This window comes from Diprion similis, chromosome 4, assembly GCF_021155765.1.
Source record: "Diprion similis isolate iyDipSimi1 chromosome 4, iyDipSimi1.1, whole genome shotgun sequence".
In the NCBI taxonomy this organism is placed as follows: domain Eukaryota; kingdom Metazoa; phylum Arthropoda; class Insecta; order Hymenoptera; family Diprionidae; genus Diprion; species Diprion similis.
Genome location: NC_060108.1, coordinates 16,735,834 through 16,755,029, shown reverse-complemented (window position 1 = coordinate 16,755,029; position 19,196 = coordinate 16,735,834). Strand labels below are relative to the sequence as shown.

The 19,196-nt window shown below is 40.5% G+C and overlaps 1 protein-coding gene across 6 annotated transcripts in view; it reads right to left on the bottom strand.

Moving 5' to 3' along the window:
• The window catches only part of LOC124405463 (voltage-dependent L-type calcium channel subunit beta-2), a 63,700-nt gene that overhangs the window by 11,199 nt on the left and 33,305 nt on the right, over window positions 1-19,196 (bottom strand). For 3 of the 6 annotated variants that reach the window (XM_046880360.1, XM_046880361.1, XM_046880362.1), the window contains exon 1: window positions 328-1,008. The exons of 2 other annotated variants lie outside the window; for them this stretch is intronic. In XM_046880360.1, coding sequence (XP_046736316.1) covers window positions 328-378 — 51 coding nt within the window. In that variant the 5' untranslated portion in view covers window positions 379-1,008. Of the gene's footprint in view, window positions 1-327; window positions 1,009-6,112; window positions 6,942-19,196 lie in introns of those variants that run through there. One more of the 6 variants, XM_046880359.1, reaches the window with a different exon arrangement.

The window sequence follows — 19,196 nt, the reverse complement described above, 5'->3', positions numbered from 1 at the left end:
TTACCGCCAGGGTTGTCGTAACTCGAAGTGGGATAAAGAGGTGGTACTAAATTACATCAAAGTGGTAACTCGGTGTAACTTGACGTCCTTGAAAGCAGAAACGTAATCGACGGGAGTAGCTGTGACTTCTCGATTTCGGATAATATAACAATTAAACCGACGAAGGGAATGAAATATGCCTAATTGCGTAGCGGCGATAATTTTCTGGATTGCGGAAAATATATTTACATATTCATACCTCGCAAGACAATAAATTTTCCTGGAAATTTCTCTCTCGTTATATAACTTTTCTTTTTTCCTTGTATATCTCAACGTGAAATTCATTACCTGAGTAAAGAGCTTATTGTAGCCGGTGTTGTGTTGGTTATATCCAATCATAGCCGAGCCGGCGTTTTCCAACTGTATCACTTTTCCACTTGTATTACAATATCGGCCGGTAACTGCATAGCACTGTTTTATCCGAATATTATTTTTAAATTTATTGATTATAAATTTTGATTCGTTTTATTTATAGATATATGTATGCATTATATTATATATATAATATTTGTTTTGTTTTTACTTTAAGTAAATAAAAAAACGAAGAACAGGAAACGAAAAAATGTCATTTCACTACAGATTTACATGGGTTCTGATCACCGACCCTTATGTACAATAATCGTCCCTTTGTCACCTTTGGCCGATTCCCTGCATCTTGCCACCAACTGCATCAATCCACCCTCACTAAATGCCCTCGGCTAAAGGAATTCCTTTTTTCGTCTTTTTTTGCAAGCCATCCAAATTTTGCAACGTATTGCGTTGCCGGGGATCGATAACACCGTTTTTATTTTGAAAATCTTTTCGGGCTGATTGTTCAGTTATTTATATAATTTTCTTCCTTTTGTTGAACTTTGTAAAACGTTCTCATTAATATACTTCAATGTTGCCTAAAAGGTTAATGGCACGACGATTTCTGAAAATATTCGCGAAATGGCAGCACAAGATGATTATGCTTGTAGATGAAAAGATTCTCGCATTATTTAATCAACTATTTTAGTATTATAAAATTTCGAGCTATCCGTTGAAGCTCTAACGCATTTCGCAACATGTAACACTGTTTTAGCTCCTGAACTTGAAACAAAAAATGCAATTGAATATTTCATTATAAATCTCTCTTACTGATTTAGAAAATCAAACCGCAGAAACGAAAAATCCTGCTTGATACGAAGATAAATTCATTTTTTCAGGCACAACTGCAGAGAAAAACCGGTCACAAAACGTTGACCACGGTCCCAATCTAACGATTCAAGATTTACGATCTTTCACTGAATTTCTACGCCTTCGATACTACGGTTTAACCGATTGAGGCTATTGACCTCGTTTCGAGTACCGCATGCAAGCACGAACTTTACCGCGAGTTGTAACGAGATCGATTGTTCCACACGAATGACACGTAGGTACTATACTATACGGCAAAATCCATGTGACCGTAGTATTCATGCGAGATTTGAAAAGTTTATGGAAGAATATTGAATTTTTCTTTCAAATTTGGCGAAACTCACTCGCATTTTACGAGTTATTTGTAAGAATACAATTTCATACGTGCAGGAACGAATAAAAATGGTCGATTTTAGGAATGTCAATCCGTCTTTCCACACTTGGAAAACGAAAACTGCGCCGCAGTTTCTGGAGTCTCTTGTACAACCGCAGACGCGAGCAGCAGACGGCCGACTGACTGTCGAGTTGTTGATCCGATCTGATCGCCCGCGCAGGTACTTATAGATCACGGTACTTGATACCCCCAATGATTTAGGGGAGCAGAGAAAGAGAATACGGGAGAAAAATCCATCGCAAACACCTCGTCACTGTGAAGGGTAAAGCCTCAGGAAATAAGAACGAAGATACCGGTTGATATGGTCAACTTTTTGACAGTGTACGCCCTTCGCAAGTGGGATGATGAGCAATTTTTTCCAAGAGAAATCGCATGAACGAGAAAATCGAGGCCTTTCGACTTGCGCGCAAATTTTCGTTTGCATCCGCTGGCTGGAGAGGGATAATGTAAGTATTGCTACCGAGGTTTATTCATAGCAACTAATCGTTGCCCGTCGACAAGCAGGTTCATAGTTTTATTTAGCTTAGCTCTACAAACAAGCGATTTAATGTAGATTTTGGAATTTCTTGTATAACTAAGCCCACGTAGGGAACTTTAAATAGCAAGTCTAAACAAATTATAGATCCTCCCGTTTTCACTGGCCTTTCGAACTGACGAGTAACTTTGACTATAACCTGCGGGATGGTGGCAAACTGCTGTTGCTTCTCAGCTACGAATAACTCACCGATCTCTACGGAACAGTGGTAAGAATATAATTGGAAAAAATTGTTTGCCCAACTGTTGACCGTTCCAAAATATTGAAAACTAATTACTGATCAGTTCTTTCGTCATATCTTCCTTATATTTTTCAACCAAATATTCTGTAGCAATGTGTGCCAAATGGTCGAGTGGAATCGCATCAAATGTCAACTCAATTCACTATGGATCATTATCTGCGCCTTATCTCATTCAGCATTCACTTGCGTTATACTTCGTCGTAACGTGTTAAGAGGCATTAAGTTGTTCTTGTACTTCTTGTGTTATTAATTTCATTGATTCATGATGACTAAAGCATTTATAAAATATTAAATCGACTCAATAATTTTCAATAACCGAGAGTATTTTTTCTCCTTAACATTATAAGAATACGTTTCTTCGCTTAGAGGTAATTTGAGTATCGTTGTTCGCCCTTTTGTTTCTTTAATGTTTGTTAATTGTATTGCATGATGAAAGTCTAACCAGTTTTGTACTTTAGAAATAAGAGTATAATTAAGTCAGACTTAATACGACAATATCGACGATAATTATATCCTTGAGGAATTTGTTATATTTAAGAAAGTCAAGGACAAATTTAGTATAAAGGTCGAGTATCAATGCTAAAAGCTGGTAAGCGGTAATGGGATTAGTTAAGAATTATTTGATTAAGCACGACAGCTGACTGTGAAAAGTCTAGTTGTTTTTAATTTTTCGAAAGTCCCACAAATGATTAATACAGGTAACGCAAAGATAAATGTTCTTATTAAAGTTTTAAAAACTGATTATTAACGTTATTATTTTCTGGTCACACTGTACGTATAATACGGTATAAATTACATCAGCACTATACATACATGAGATCCTAATTTCAGATACGAGCCTTGATTATAGTTTACAACCGTGTTACGTTCTGTTTTAATCCACGAAATTGGCCTGTGATCATTATAATTACAGCCCTTTTATGCCCGTCACGCTGAAGAACTGAATATTAATCAATTGTAGCTTCGAGCTCTTTCGCAATAATTAAAATCAGCACTTAACGTTGACGAGAAAACTATTGGATTAATAATCATTTAGCACCGCATAGCCACAGTTAAATTTCGCAGCACATCCTTACATTATGCGTATAATATTATACACAACGCCACGATTCTCCAAATCAATTTTATTCCCAAAATCGTGAATGCACCACCAATCGGTATAAATATTTCTCTTCCTTCAAAGGGTTTACAACGACCATACATAAAAAAGCCGAAAGAAATTAACCAACACTTCACTCGTTCGATAAAAAATTTATGTACAACTTTCCAACTATAAAATAATTTCAACACAGTTAATTATGTACCAAATCGTTTCACCGGCGATATAGGACCCAGTTCTTTGATTTTCTTTTTTTCGCTTAGCCAAAAATTTCCAAAACTCAAGTGACACGGAGTTACGCGTCGCGTATTGGCGGGGCGGGGACGGGGTTAAGGGTGAAAAACAACGAAACTGCAGTTACGCGTAGGAAGGAACACGACCGGCGAAAACAACGCAGCGCGGCGCAGCGCAGCGGCGTGGCCAAGCCAATACGCGCTCGAGCGAATCCGACGGTGATAGTGCCGTGGCTTGCACGGTGGTGGATGACGGGGGGTGGGGGATGGGGGGTTGGGCAGGGGTGGACGCGACCCCCGACGCGAATGGGTAACGCAGGAACGACGAACTCGCCTGCCTGCCGGGCCGGCTGCGTGTGTGGGTGAAAGGGGATGAAACGCGAGGGTGTCCCGCACACAGCCTTCGAGGCGACCCGCTTGGAGTCGCCCCTGTGACTGCTGCCGCCCTCACCTCCGCCTGATATCGATCCCACCCGACGGCGTCGTCGACGACCGACAACGACGCCATAGAGGGGCCACTGCACCCCGATCGTTTCCCGAGGAGACGCCGCCGCCGGATTTTATTTATTTACATATCTTCTTTATTTCGTGGCATTTGCTTCGTTCGCTCGTTGTTGGTACGAGGAACCAGCTTCCAGCTTGGGGTTGTTTTTCTGGTAATTGCGAGCTTCTCGATTAATGACTGACTGTTTCGCAGTTTCTTTTTCTCGTTTTTATTAACGTTATCTATACTTGCTCAAGTCGCTGTACATTCGTACCTGCATATTTTTTCCTCAAAAGTGCATAGATCTATAGTTAATGTTGGTAGGTGTGGTAGATATTTAAGGAGAAGGATAAAGTTCTTTATACTTCGATGCTACGATGACAGTAACTCTTTAATCTTTTTCCATTCAAACATTATATTACGGATGAAATTGAATCGACACTGAAAACATTTCGTCACTCATCTTTTCAATCAAGCTCCTTCCAACTTAGGTTCTACATTTTAAAATCTATTCCAACTTTCAAGGATGGTAATACGCGCGATAAATTTTCGAATGAGAAGGAACCTAAATCAAAAAACAATGACAGTTGTTTCGACAGCACTTTTTCGTATCGAAATTTTCGCTTGTAATTCAAAGAAGTTTTGCACACAATTGATGGAAGTGCAAAGTAGTATCTACGAGTAAAAATCTGGACGATAAAAAAAAAATTCTTTTTTTTTTTTTTTTCAACACCTATCATAAACAATTCAATATGAAATATACCTATTCTCTAGTAATGTTAAATTTATCAACTCAATTTTCTTTACGTTATATTTGACGTGCAAAGTGTTACGAAATCAAAAAATTAGAATTTCTCGTCACAATCTACATATAACATCGTGATCCTCGTAGAAAACGTGGTAAAAAAAAAATCCTCAACGATTTCTGCATGAACTTTGTGCGCGATAAAATCAGTCAATGAGCAGACTGCCAGACCTCCGTAACTCCGTAGACAAGAATGCTTTCCGATAGTTCGACGTTAGCCCAGCTACTTTCATTTCTACGACCCAATGTCAAGTATACACAGCGAGGGGCCGACACCGACGGTTTGTTCTACTTCCGCTGTTTTGCGCCGCGGCGTCGCGGCGGGCTGGTGAACGTCGGTGGGGGTGGGGGAGGTGGAGGGAGGGAGGGGGGCTGACAGTACGCAAAATGGATTTACTACTGCAGCACTTGTTCTACTTAACGCACCCCGATTTTCTGCGGCTGACAGAAAACCAGGGCATTACTACTCGTGTGCACTTCGACGCAAAATGAAACTGTAAGGTGAAAAGGGGAGGCTCAGAATTCTGCCGAATTTAGACGTATTTCGCCAGGCACTGTTACGTCTAGCCGGCGTAATGCGTTCTCCCCTCGAGGCCCCCGTACCTCCTGATGTATTCATCACATCAGAGCCTCACCCATATATTTTTCCAAAGACGGCTTTATAAATGGATGTTAGGCGCGACGCCCGGCCTTATATTCTCGATCTTATAGGAGCGATGTTGCGCGAAATCGACCGACTGAAACACGACGGTTGTTCGGAAAAATCCAATTCAACTTGTCGTCGATTCGTAATGAGAATCTGAGAAAATCGTTAGCTTGGCCAAATGTTGTATCTCCAGCCAACGAAACCTGGGCTCCACGGAATCTAGGGAGAAGATTTATCCTTCTCGAGAACGACGAATTTTTAACCCCACAATCGATCCGGGTTTTATGTGAACTGTAAATAATCTATTTCATTTTTGGTTATTAAATACGTGATTGAAACAGTCGAAGTATAAATCTATCGGAGTTGTTAAACATTGATGAATACAAGGGACCTGCAGTTAAGGATCGTATTGCAAACACACGCAAATGCGTGGTAAGCGCAAGACATATATTCGAATGAGATGAGTAATAGTTTGTACCTTCCTTCTGCCAAACGGCTTGTAATGATCCCGTTTCATCGGTCGTCGCATGTGATGCGCCATGTTTGATTACGTCAACTGGATATAACACAAGCCGCACAAATGATCACCAATTATTGAACAAACAAACATACAGGTAAACCTGTATAGCGAAGCACTGCAGTAGGCACTCACTGATCGGGAGCTCGTTGTAGAAAGTAAAAAAAGAAATAAATTGATTACAGAAAAGCCCATTTGTCAGCTGATCAATGCTGAATTTTCCCAAAAATAACGTTTTCTTATTTCCTGTGTCATTTATCACTAGTATCACTTCACCGACCTTCAATTCGACACAGATTTAGAGAAAGTTTTGTCTTCCAATGATGGCGAATAAACTGTAGTCGTATTAGTACACATAATTCTCTGCTTATTATTCATCTATATTGGGAAAATGAAGAAAATCAGTTCCAAATACAATTGTGGATTGATTATTGACGGAATGGCTGTGGTTGGATTTGATTGAACTGATCGTATAAAACCAGACACGCGGAAACGACTTGGCAGTGAAATACACGAAAAACAAAGTAATAAAAAATAAAATTACTCCCGATTTCCCGGAGGTTTTTATCGAGCTTGACTGTGGCGTTTTATTAGGATAATCGGATGAGTCGCGCTGACGGCGACGTAACGTAACGTAACGTATCGACGAGACCGCGAATCGTTCGAGCGACGAGAGATCGTGAATAGACTTCGAGTTAGCGAAGAATTGGGGTATAATTAGGTATCTATTTGGAAGTTAGAGGAAAATACAACAACGAGAAACAGGCTCGCTGTTACACTCGACTGTCTGGTGAAGAGGTTTCGGAACGCGAGTCGACCTCCCAGCTATTAATAAAAGCGGCTGCCATTGCCAGCTGCAGTTGTTATGGTATAGGATGAGGCCTAAGAACCACCTTCTTCGTCACAATTCTTCGGATTTTTCCTTCGAGAAAAAAAAAATTCGTAGAAAAAATATACACTGATAAGTTTCAACGCTTTTCTGTACCGTTTACGAATGTTTTTGCACAGATCTGTTTTTTTTTCTTTCTAGACCGTGTTCTCGCGTTCGTCTCAAAATAACGGTTCGAGCCGAAAGTAAAAGTAATTTTTAGTTATTTTGACTTAATTTCATTAGACTGATAAAAACTATTCAAAATTGACATCTCTGTAGGTAAGGATCTACGTTTTATCATTGATAACGAATAAGACTTACCGACAGACAGTAAATTATCTTCAGGAGCGCTCTTTATCGACGGTAGATAAATGACCAAGTACTGAACTCTTCAAAATTGGTTACCGTGTGTAGGAAAAGCAGTTCGCATGGAAATATGAATACTAAGCAGTAAGTAAATTGGACCCTTCGTCGTCGTGTATGTCCTACATCGTCGATAATACATCGCAGATTCAAAGTGTACCGAATAAGATTATAAAAACGATGGGTAGGAATGTCAGTGTAACTTAAACAGAACAAAACGTGATAAACATAAGACATAAATATAACAGGATGAGAGGATTTCTTTTTATCCCCGTATCAATGCGGAAAACACGGTTCCAAGCAATTGGAATAAATTTCATATTGCACGGCAGCCGAGGAAGAGGTAAAGTCGTCAGTTGGGTCGTAAAAATGTCCCAGCATTCTGCTGCCGGTTGACCAATAAGAAGACTAGGCGAAGAGTCTATAATAACATGTCTAAGGATTCCGACAACTGGACAGACGATTTAATCTAGGGGAGGGGGTGGGGGTGGGGGGTCGGGGGCTGCACGCGTGGCCGCGAGGCCTCGGAGGGATAAACATAAAGTGAAAAGATCAAAAATAATACCGGGCCGTGATAGTTCTGGCGTAATTAGATGAGTAGCGTGCGACAAAAGGGTAGGGCTGAATTATTAGCCGACAGATGCCATGCGCCTGGACCAGCAGCGGCAGCATCCTCCTCATCCTCGGCTCGCTCAGCGCGGGTGCCAAACTCGTCGCTCTTCTAGTTTCATTGCATTCCCACTGTATTCTGGTTCTTATATCGCCAGCCTCCGTGCATCGTCGGCGTACGTTTCCGCTGTTATTTTAGTTCATTCTTACCGCAGCGCCCCCGCCACCCCCGTTTCCTCGGCATAACCACGTACATTCGTCACTCTCGTTGTCTCTCTTTCTCTCTGCGAGGCGGGAGATGAGATGGACCGATGAGGAGAGAGAGAGAGAGAGAGAGAGAGAAAGAGCGAGAGAGGGAAGGAGGGATAGCAGGGAAGCTGCAACGCGTTTTGTCTCGCGCTCCAGCCTCCGTACCCGCAGGGCTGCTGACTACTAGGCGTAATAGTTGTATCATTCGTATTTTCGATTTAGGTCGAAACTCCGAACGTATACACCAAACAGATTTAGACGTTGAACGCTGCTGCACTACACCCACCACCCGAACCTTATGCACCGCAGTCTCTTATCCACGTGGATATACGGCTATGCGTTGGCACGATTATACTCTACATACCCCGCCTATATATCTCGGATGGTTATAGCCTGCGTTTTTTCACACTTCCGGTCTAGACCGAAAAATTTCATTCCCACCGCCATCTTTATATTTTGCCTGATATTTATTATCCTCCCCAAATCCAGACCAGGGAAAAGAATTATTCTTAGATCGATGACGATTATTATGAGCGTATATATATATATATATATATATTATATCACATTTTGTCGATATCTTGTATTTCATTTCACACCACCTACAGTAGTTGGAAATCAGTTTTAACGATGTCTCTTCAAGTCAACTATTTTCAATCATCGTCTCAGTTCTTAATTGTAATTGTGACATTTTTTTTGGCGAAGAGGTTTAACTTGCTCTGTTCAGCTCTTATTGAGCCTCAAAATACGTACGGAGCGTCACCAGGAGATCGAAACATCCCTGCCGAATGCACGGGAAAGGAAAAGACGAAGAAATATTGTGAAAAACGATCTCGGCAGTTAAAACAGAATATGAAGTTTGGGAGCAATTTGAAATTTTCAAATCCCTTCTTTATAACACAGAATCAATTTCATAGAAAGAAGAAATGAAATTGGTTCGATACGTGCACAAAGCTTGGGTAGATTACATTTTTAAACAACGTGAATCAAACACTTCCTGTAGTCCCCGAGCTGAGCAGTTTTACGTGTGCTTCGACATCCGGACATAAGAGAAGCAGATTTCAAAGAAAAGGTATCGAAATTTAGAAAGAATCAAATTTGTTTTCATCCAATCCCGCGACCCACTTTACAGAGGAATTAGATTTGTTTGTTCTTTCTTTATTTCCTTTCAGCCCCTTTTCCTTCTTCTCGAAATATTTTTAACTATTTCTCGCTGCACCTTCGTGCATTCCTTAGTACGAGTCTGTAGCTCGACTATTTTGGGTATCAATTTCAATTTATTACGGGCTGTATAGACATTTTGTACAGCAAACTTGAAGATAACACACATACAGTGAATTTTTTCAATCCTCTTGGCCCGATAAACCTCATGATCTTGTAATCTGATCAGCTCAATAAGAATAGGTTTGGTCAAATTTGGAACAATGGCAATAACATTATGCGCACTTATCAACTGTCTCAGCTGGCCATTACTTGATTTATCAATGACAGGTTTCCGTTGGTCGATTTTTCGGATGAAATATCGGCGCAGACATTTCTCACAGCATGCCTGACCTTTTCGCAAGTCGATTAAGATTTCAATGTACAGCAGGTGATTTTTTTTGGCTTTCGGGTGGGCGTACTGTAAGAAACTACATGGAAAGATAAAGTTTTCAATAATTTGGTAGCGTTATTTCAATTTAATACACAAGCAAGAAGGCAGAGTACAAGAATGTCGGACGAAGACATGTTTGAAAAAAAAAACAAAGTGATAAATTAGAAACGTAAATTATGTTAGTAAAAAGTTTAAAGCCAGTTTTATTCTGATACATATAGAGGATCTATTATATATGGACAGATAAGATTCTTCGAGGACGTTATAAATCGTTAATTAATTATTTATCATTTAATATACGTATAAGAAAGTATGTACGTGCAAAATTGCGTAAGTAATTCATTCTCCACATTAATCAATCGCAATCAATTTTTTCGTGATCTTTTATACACCTTCATGTTTCTGCGTATGTGCATTGTGCATGAACTTAGAAGTGATTTGTTCTATACCTCGATCGCCAGTTTGCATTACTCAATTAGAAGTAATAAAAATTCAAGGTTATAATCCAGCCGCTGTTGAGTACATAAACAAGTATTTTAACTCGAGATACACGAAACCCGGCATTAGACGGCGATTTTTAATAATTTTAATCGCCCGTCATTTCCGGCCAATCAAAACTATACCTGACAGCTTATGTTTATACACACGGATCGTCCGAATACGTCGCTGTAATGCAATAGATCAAATTGATTAGATGATTGAGGGATGATTAGCTCGATTGGTACTTATCTTTTCTTTTTTAATTGAAGCCTTTTTTTCCTCAGAAAAAATACTAAATTACCGTGCAATCATCCGAAAGGTTGAAAGTCGAGAATTATCACTGTATCGCAGAGCTACTAAATCTAGATAATCGACTGCAGATTATAAGCTGATTGCAGAAATGAATATCTCCGTGTAACAGATTTCGATTTCAGCAAAGAATTGAAGTAAAAATAATTTCGTAAAATAATAACGTTCTTGTTTTCTAGAATCAGGTGATCTGATCATTTTTAATTGTATCAGCATCGGAATAACGCGAAAATCACTGATAACACATCGCAAGTTCAACACCGCTGTATTTTCTGTTTTGTTTCTTCTTCCCCTCTTCTTTCTTCCTTTCTTTTTTACTTACGATATAATGAGCAAGAATATACAGTGTCTACGAACAAATAAATTCCCATTCATGGAGAGAGGAATACGATACACTGTAAAGGATAAATATCCGGAGAACGGTTCACGGAATGAAGATGGAAGATACATTATTGGACGTATCAAATAGTTCCGTAGAGCTCGCGTGTGAGTCGCATGTAGCGATATACCTAGGATAGGTATGCAGTATTTACGCGTAGGCAGGTAGGTACCTACGTACACATCCATATGCCCGCATGATTATTCCATATGGTAGACGCACGTGTACACGAAGGGAGACGCATGCATTTGACTCGAAGGTACGCGTTACATACGTTTTATGTTTTAGGTACCTACAGCGTATGTATATGATATACGTTGTAGGAGAGCGCGGGGTATCGAAGGTAGATTACCCTACAATAAATATAGTAAAGGGTTTTAAAGTAATAATTATTAAGATTATTGCTCTAGGCATGCATATAACCGCGTCGCGTTCGGTGAATGCGAGTTAGGGGCGGGAGGGGCGGCGGGAGGGGGCGGGGACCAGAAATACCTACTGATGCGAGCTGTTTAACAGGAGAGACTGCTAGACTAACAACTGCAACTACGAATCGGCCGAAAGCATTACAAGCTTTCTCTTTTTATAGCCCTCTAAATACTGCCGGGTCGCCACCGCCCAAACCAAATGAAACCAAACCAAATGAAACGAAACGAAACGAAACGAAACCAAACCTTTACTTGAACCGATGTATCTAGTTACAACATCGGCGTCTTTCAACCAATGATAAGCCCGGCTATAGATATACCATAAAGCAAGGATCGCCCGCGATCTCTGTTCTTTATAAGGTTGCTGCCCGAGGTATTTCCGATACATTTCTGTATCACAACGTATATTCATATACTTGTGCGTGTATAATGCATGCCAATTGTCGAAGAAGAGGTGAAATGATCAAAGATTACTTTTCCTCGTTTCGGTGAAACTCGACGGCCGTTGGTCCCAAGATCTGACCCTGCATTGAGATGTTTAAGTTACCTACCTGCATAGGTGGGCCCGGAAGAGTCGAGTATAGAGTTGAGAATTTTTTTTTAACGAATACAGTTCATCATTAATTCCTCGGTGGTATTTCGTAAGCCGAGAAACCCAACTCTCCGGACTCCAGGGCGAGGCTAATGATTCGAGCTTCCTAGTTGGCATACGGCTATAGTAGGGTAACCACGCGTAGTCGTTAGATTCGGTTAAATACATGGAAATGCTGCAACGGTTAACATAGAGAGGAGAGAGAGAGAGAGAAGAAGAGAGGAAGAGAGAGACACATACTGTCCGTTACTTATTTGCCCATCGCTTTTTAATTCCCTGATTTTAATATACTTACACTCGGATAGGCATGCCGCGGCCTCCTCGCGGCGGTTCCAGCTTTAGGTACGTCGTACATCCTTTTCTTCGTGAACACATCCGCGCGCGTACGCTCGGTTATTTACCGCCATACACTGACCGCCACACGTGGGAGGAAATGATCTCGACCTGATATTTCGCCCATCCGCATAGCCAAGAGTCGCGCTTCGAGCGTTAGGATAGTGTGAAATCTCAATATGTACAAGCATTTACTCGGAAACTGTCAAAGCTGATCGAGAGACTGTTGAAGAATGAAAGAGGCTGGATCGGGATTGAAATGAATAAGCTCTCTTTGTGCTCCGTGACAAGTCAATTCGAATTCACCTATTTTGACGAGGTAAAGGAAGACGCAGTGCGTCGTGAACGAAATCGACATTGACTACTGCGAAGAAATGGACCGAAAAGCACAACGAAACAATAATAATGAAAAATTGTTCGCCTAGACAGAAAAAGATGAAGAGACAAAAAAGCCGATGCCTGAGGCGGAGGATGCGTTGTGTAGCGGGCTAGACGGTATATTATGATATCGAAACGTATACTATAAACGCATAACGTTTATAGGATGACTGGATTTTTTTCTCTCGAGATGATGACTTGACTCTTTATCAATCTATTTACAAGATGTCGCTGACGCATAACGCGCGAGCACACACCTTCCGTCTGCCACTGTTAAAATATCTACGATCATTATGTTTGTGTATGTGAACGTGCTCGAGTGTATTCTCATAGAAGCGTCTCACTCTCTCCCTCTCTGTATGTATGTATGATTCTCTCCTCAAGGTAGGCTGGGCTTACCCTATCATTTGTCAATACATGAGACATTCGTATATAATCCATACATCCTTCACCTCCTTGACGTCTTCATCCTGTGAGTGTGTTCCCACCTGCGTATATCCTACCAATCATATATACCTACTCCGAATGGTAATTGCAGGTGTTCAGATTCTGGTGATAAAAACAGTATGGCAAAGGGAATTCCTCTTTCACAGAAGTGATCAGCAATCGCAATTTCTCAGATTGTCAGTATTATTCACGATCATTTAAGAGACTGGATGAAATGGGAATGAACTTCGTCGACTTGAACACTTTCTTTTTCCTAAGATATCGGAAATTCCGTCAGAAGCAGCGATGGTGTAACGTGTGTGACCGTTCTGAAAGAGGTTCCGAACGACTGGTTTCTAATTCTTAGTGATCGATAGTACCTACCGAAGAATCGAGATATTGTCCAGCTCGAATATCACCCCACGATCTCATTGATCCCTAAAACGACCAAAGTATGTTGTCTCATATTTTTTATTCATATCTAAACCGATGGTCTCGACTCGTTCCTTCAGCTGACCAAAACCACAAAGAGCAACGCAATTAATTCAATTTTCCTTCTCAAGATTTTCACATTTTTACCCGCAATCAAGAAACTTTTGTTTGCCGATTTCGTCACTATCTGTAATGTCTCTTGATATCCGGATATAACGGACACGTGTGCCTATCTCGAGGATTATGCAGCTCGACGAAATGAGGGCGGATATAACGTCGCTGGAATAAAGGGTAACGCTGGTGTAGCAGAAGGTGAAAAAAGTAGTAGAATGTTAATTAAGAAACATTCGAGAAGTATGGGACGAGCATGAAAAAGCAGCAAAGCTCATCACTGATGGATCGTACGTATACCAACGTGCAGCAGCAGTAGCAGCAGCGGCAAGCTTCCGGTACGACATGGTAATTATTTTGCAAATGAATGGTTTTGTTTGTCACATGAATTTGTCAAGTTTCTGTAAGTAGAAACATACACTTGAGAAGTACCTACCTTGGACGAGGACGAACGTTCGAGCGGTAGGTTAAACATCGCATTGAGGCGTGTGTTCCTACCTGTGTATTAAAGCAATTCGGTCACCAGGGGAGTTTCGAAATGCCAATTTTTATGCCTGGTGCTGAGTAAATGGTTACTACGCGGGTATACGAGTATAATACATAAAGTGAAATAAATCCTCTACGAAATTATTACACGAGTACCAAGGAACCGACTCGCCTTACAGGCATACACACGCATGTATATATATATATATACATACCTACCCATATGGACGCGTCGACTCTGCAGCATAGTCGGACATTCTATACAGCAATAATCTTAATTTAGTACGTAGCTATACGCGAACGGCGACTATGAATCACTCCAACAATTATATCCGCGTTCAAGAAGAAGAAGTATATACCTTGAGCTATAAGTATATTTTCTACGTCTATTCGAGAAATAGAGAGAGAGAGAGAAAGATAGGGAGAGAGAGAGAGCGAAATTGGGGGGGTACGAGGAGCGGGGAAAAGAGAGGCAGGAAGAAATTAACGTTACTGGATACGTGTGCAGGTTATACATCCTAAGCGCCGTGTATAAGTTTATATACATATATATATATATCGCAAGAGAAGATCGAGGTGGACGCGGACGGTACTACATGGAACGTCTATAAATCGAGTGTCTTGGAATAAGTAGAAAGGCATTTTGATATTAATTAGGCATATATACCCACCTATCCGCGCGTGATATAAAGATGTGTGACTTTTGGGCGTGCCAACCGTGCTTCGTAGAGTTCAAGTTTTTTTCGGGCACACGCACCGCGCGCTGGGCATAATATAATGTACCCACGAGTACCCATACACGTGGGTCCCATCACCGGCGGCATACCTTAGCACCGTAGCGTACCCATACGCCTCTGGTCCCAGTGAGAAGGTCTATCTGCAGGTACGCCGATCCTCGAGAGCCGCGTTATTTCGCGTTTGTGTGCACCGTCGAGGCTCCTCCGACCGCTCTCCGTGCCTCCTCCTCGTCACTTGTACCTTGAGTGAACGGGTTTCCATATATGGCCTCGCGTACACCTCCGCAGGTCATTCAATTTCTCATAGACCAACCTCTCCCACCGCGCAATCTAATCCACCAAACGAACCGTGCAGCAGCAGCAGCAGCAGAAGCAGCAGCACAGCTAGGTGCTGGACAAAAGGATCACGAACGGAAACAAGTGATCCGAGGAACTCGGCCTGATCCTGATCCTTTCTACTTAATCTCTTTGACCTAAGGAGCTGCGACCTCCTTCGCCAATCGCGAGTATACCGAATCGGTACGAAATCCGCTTATAAACGAGCTTTTTAGGCACTTTAGGTATACCTGGGAGTGACGACACCGTTAACCGCGACTCGCGTTCAACGGCGTTCTATGTAGGTACTCGCCGCCACCCACATAGCGCAACATAATTCTACTATAATTCAGCGCGTAGTTCAGAGGCGGGTGACTCGACTCCACACGGTGGGTCAGTGCGCCCAAGGAATTGCCCAACCTTCCGTAGAGCGGTAAGGTAAGAAATATTCCGAGTAAATTAATTAAAGCGAGGAAATTGTAAATGAGGAATGAATGCTTTTGCACGCATAGTTTCAAGGTAGAAATCATCGAGAATATTGCGATCCGGTTTGAAAGCTGGTTCGTATACTCGAATTTACTCTGTAACATCAAGTGGCGAAGTATGGAGTTGAGGATGACGTGTAAAGAAGTACCGAGAACTGGTGCAGAAGTGACGTTGATCGCTGTGTTAAATTTCAGATTTGCAAGTATGTGCGTTTAATTATCTTCATCCGAATGAAGTCGCTCGAAATACTTATACTTTATCACGACTCAACGTATCGTCAGACTTTTACGTATCGAAGAAATAATGTCGGTACAGATATTGGCGAACTACTGGTTAGTCATTAGACGCCACTAAACAAGCTACTTAGCCAAAAAATTCGGAGTTATGATATCAATCCGCTAGGACTCGGGTTCAAAAAAGGAAATGAATACTTTGTCGTGCTTTTTCGTGACAGATCGATGAGGCATAGATTTGAATTGGAATAATATTTCAACAGTAAAAGGGTATAACTTAAAATTATAATTATGCGGCCGGTCTTTGTCGTACAAATTAACACTTCATTGTACTGACGTCGATTTGTAAATTTATTCACCTTGTACGAATGTGAAAAGAAGTGGGAAAATGGGTGAATCACAAGCGGACAACGAAAAAATTTATGAATTTACGTGAACGCTTTACCAAAAATTCATTCATCAAAATCTTGTTTGGACCGGCCGAGCAATTGAAAAAACAAAAAACCGCGCAACGAAATACGCTCTCCAACGGTGAAATAATTCTTCTCTTCAAGCGTGACAAAATTGGAATACGAATAATTTTTAAGCGAATGCAGGCAGAGTGGTAGATTTAATGCGACGATAGAACGAGCAGCTGAATTTAATGAGGAAGGAATTTATAAGCCGAAATCTTGCACATGATACATATATATATATATCATGTTCCCCAGACAACTAGTCATGCGACATGTACGGACGTCAATTGAACACACTGATCGCGAAAGCCGTGTGCATTTTGCACGTATACGAATGCATATATTTATATTAAAGTACAGGGACGCCGGGGTATCGGTATGTGAAAAAGTCCAGTCATTCTACAGAGATGTGGCCTTGATCTTGAAAGTGGCAAGGTGCACCATGAGGCGAAAGAATAAGGCTGCTGTTAAGGCCCACGGGCGGTGCGGCGAACCGTTTCAACGATCTCCAGACGCCGTGTATTCCTCGCCGAAAATAAGCAGCTTTTTTACCACATTAAATGGCAGTGCGTATGCTTGCCTGCAGCGGCACGCGGAGTATTTATCGATATTGCAACGCTCTTTCGTCTCTTTGTTTTCACCAAAATACCGAATAATTTATTCAGTCAGAGGAGCGAAGAGTTTTTATGGATTTTTAATCACATCTGAAGCTCGCGATATGTTCGTCGCATTTTATTCGAGTCAATGACATTAATTTAAAAAAAATATATAGACAATTTAGCTGAATGGAATCGCTTTTGGCAGAGGCAATGTTTAAAAAAAATTTGTCTACAATGCCGTAAATAAATTAATATTTCCCATGGCAGTAAACTTTTCGAAAACAGAAAATTAATAGAAAACAGCAAGTCTTGAAGAAACAGTACATGATTCCAGTATTCAATATGTGAAATTTGCAAAGGTCACGGTATGATGAATTTCTTACGCAAGACTTACTATTCGAAATTTTTTAATATCACTGTTTCGCAAAAAAACTTTGGTCATTGAAAAATTGTTATGATATTAGAAATAACGATACCTGCAATGATAAATCAATACACGAAACACCATATTTTCAGAACTTTTGTGCTGTAAGCTGTCAGAACAAGAAAAAAAAGTTAATAAAAACAAAAAGAAACGTACATACGTATTCACGATTAACAGGTAATTTCTCCTGAGTATAAAATATGATCTACGAGTTTAAAAAACTTGAAATATCCTTACGGAGTTGCATTTTTATTCACTTCATATTTTCGGCCAAAGACATCTTCGACTACCAAGGTTTCTTTTTTCGTTCATTCATCAAATTCGGCCACTATAATACCCGGCATAGATTTATTAGCATGGCATGAAAATTAATTAAACGATAATTAATCAAGCCAATCGAGTTCGATGATAAGAATCTTATTTTTCTGACCCAGAGTTTCAACTTTTTACTCAGTTTTTAATTCGTGGAAGCTTTACTTTGCTAAATTTTCAACTCAAGCTATACACGAAGCCTGCATTTTAAATCACGGTACATGCGTGTATAAATCGTCTTTAATAAATCCATTTCCTTGTAGTTCTCTTAGCCGTTTTTAATAATCGCTTCATGGTTTATGGCGATATCTTATATAAATCAGATTACGTTTCGACGAGGAATGCCACGCAGGATATTTATAAATTTCAAGAATCGCAACGAGCACTGGTCCCATAAATATGCGCGGTACAATTGTGCTATATGCACTTGCAACACTCGTCTCTCACTGCACTACGTCCCGCGCCTGTAGATGTGCAAACACATCCAACGGTCTCGAATATACGGCGTCGTCGGTTAAATGGTCCAGCGATCTCTGGAGGCGTGACCTTGATCTTGAAAATCGTGAGACAACCAGCGGAGACGGTATTGAGACCATAGATATTAAGCCGCGGTCAGGACATCGTCATGGTTTAAGAACGTGGTTAAAATTTCACACGCTTTTCTATTTTTCTAAACATCCAAGTATTCTACGGCTTTTTTTAAACATTTGTTTTAGTTTCTTATTTCTCTTGTTTGTCACTGAATTCAACGAGAACTATTTGAGACACAAAATGACTAACAACGTGATTTAACCATAATCGTAATAAATATATTTTACAAATGATTTTCCTTCGCTCGTGATTCATTTGTTGTTACGCTTACTCGCTATAGATAATAAAGTAAGATTTCAAGTGAGTCGAAAAATTTTTGGTATCGTCTTTCAACTTACATCGTATATGAAAGTGATTAATAACACTGTAAAAAAACGAACGGTTAACGTGACGTTTAGCAAGAACTGTTATCCCGACAGACTGCACGAGCTGTACTTTATAGAAAAAAAAACGGATACCTACATGAAAATACAAGATAATTGATTTTGGTGATCAGTCGACTTACTAATTCTTTCTCAATGTAACCGTACAATGTATAAGCCTACATTAAAAATCGGTAAATCAGGACGCAAAGGAGACAATTGGAAAACTGAACTTATGAATTTAAATTTTCAATGTACGTCATCGAGTTTTAATTCTGTAACTCGAGAAATCTCAAAATTATGAAGTATTCATAAAGAACGTTCATTCCGGCCATTTTGAATTCTGTATTTCCCCAGTAAATTTGAATTCCAATAATCATAAAAGTCTCAACATCGCGTATCAATTTCCGGTAACGTTTGTCGGAGCTTCCATCCCTGCGCGTAGCGAGTTCGCGAGAAAAATAATGTGGTTGTAAAATTTTGCCGGTGGATGA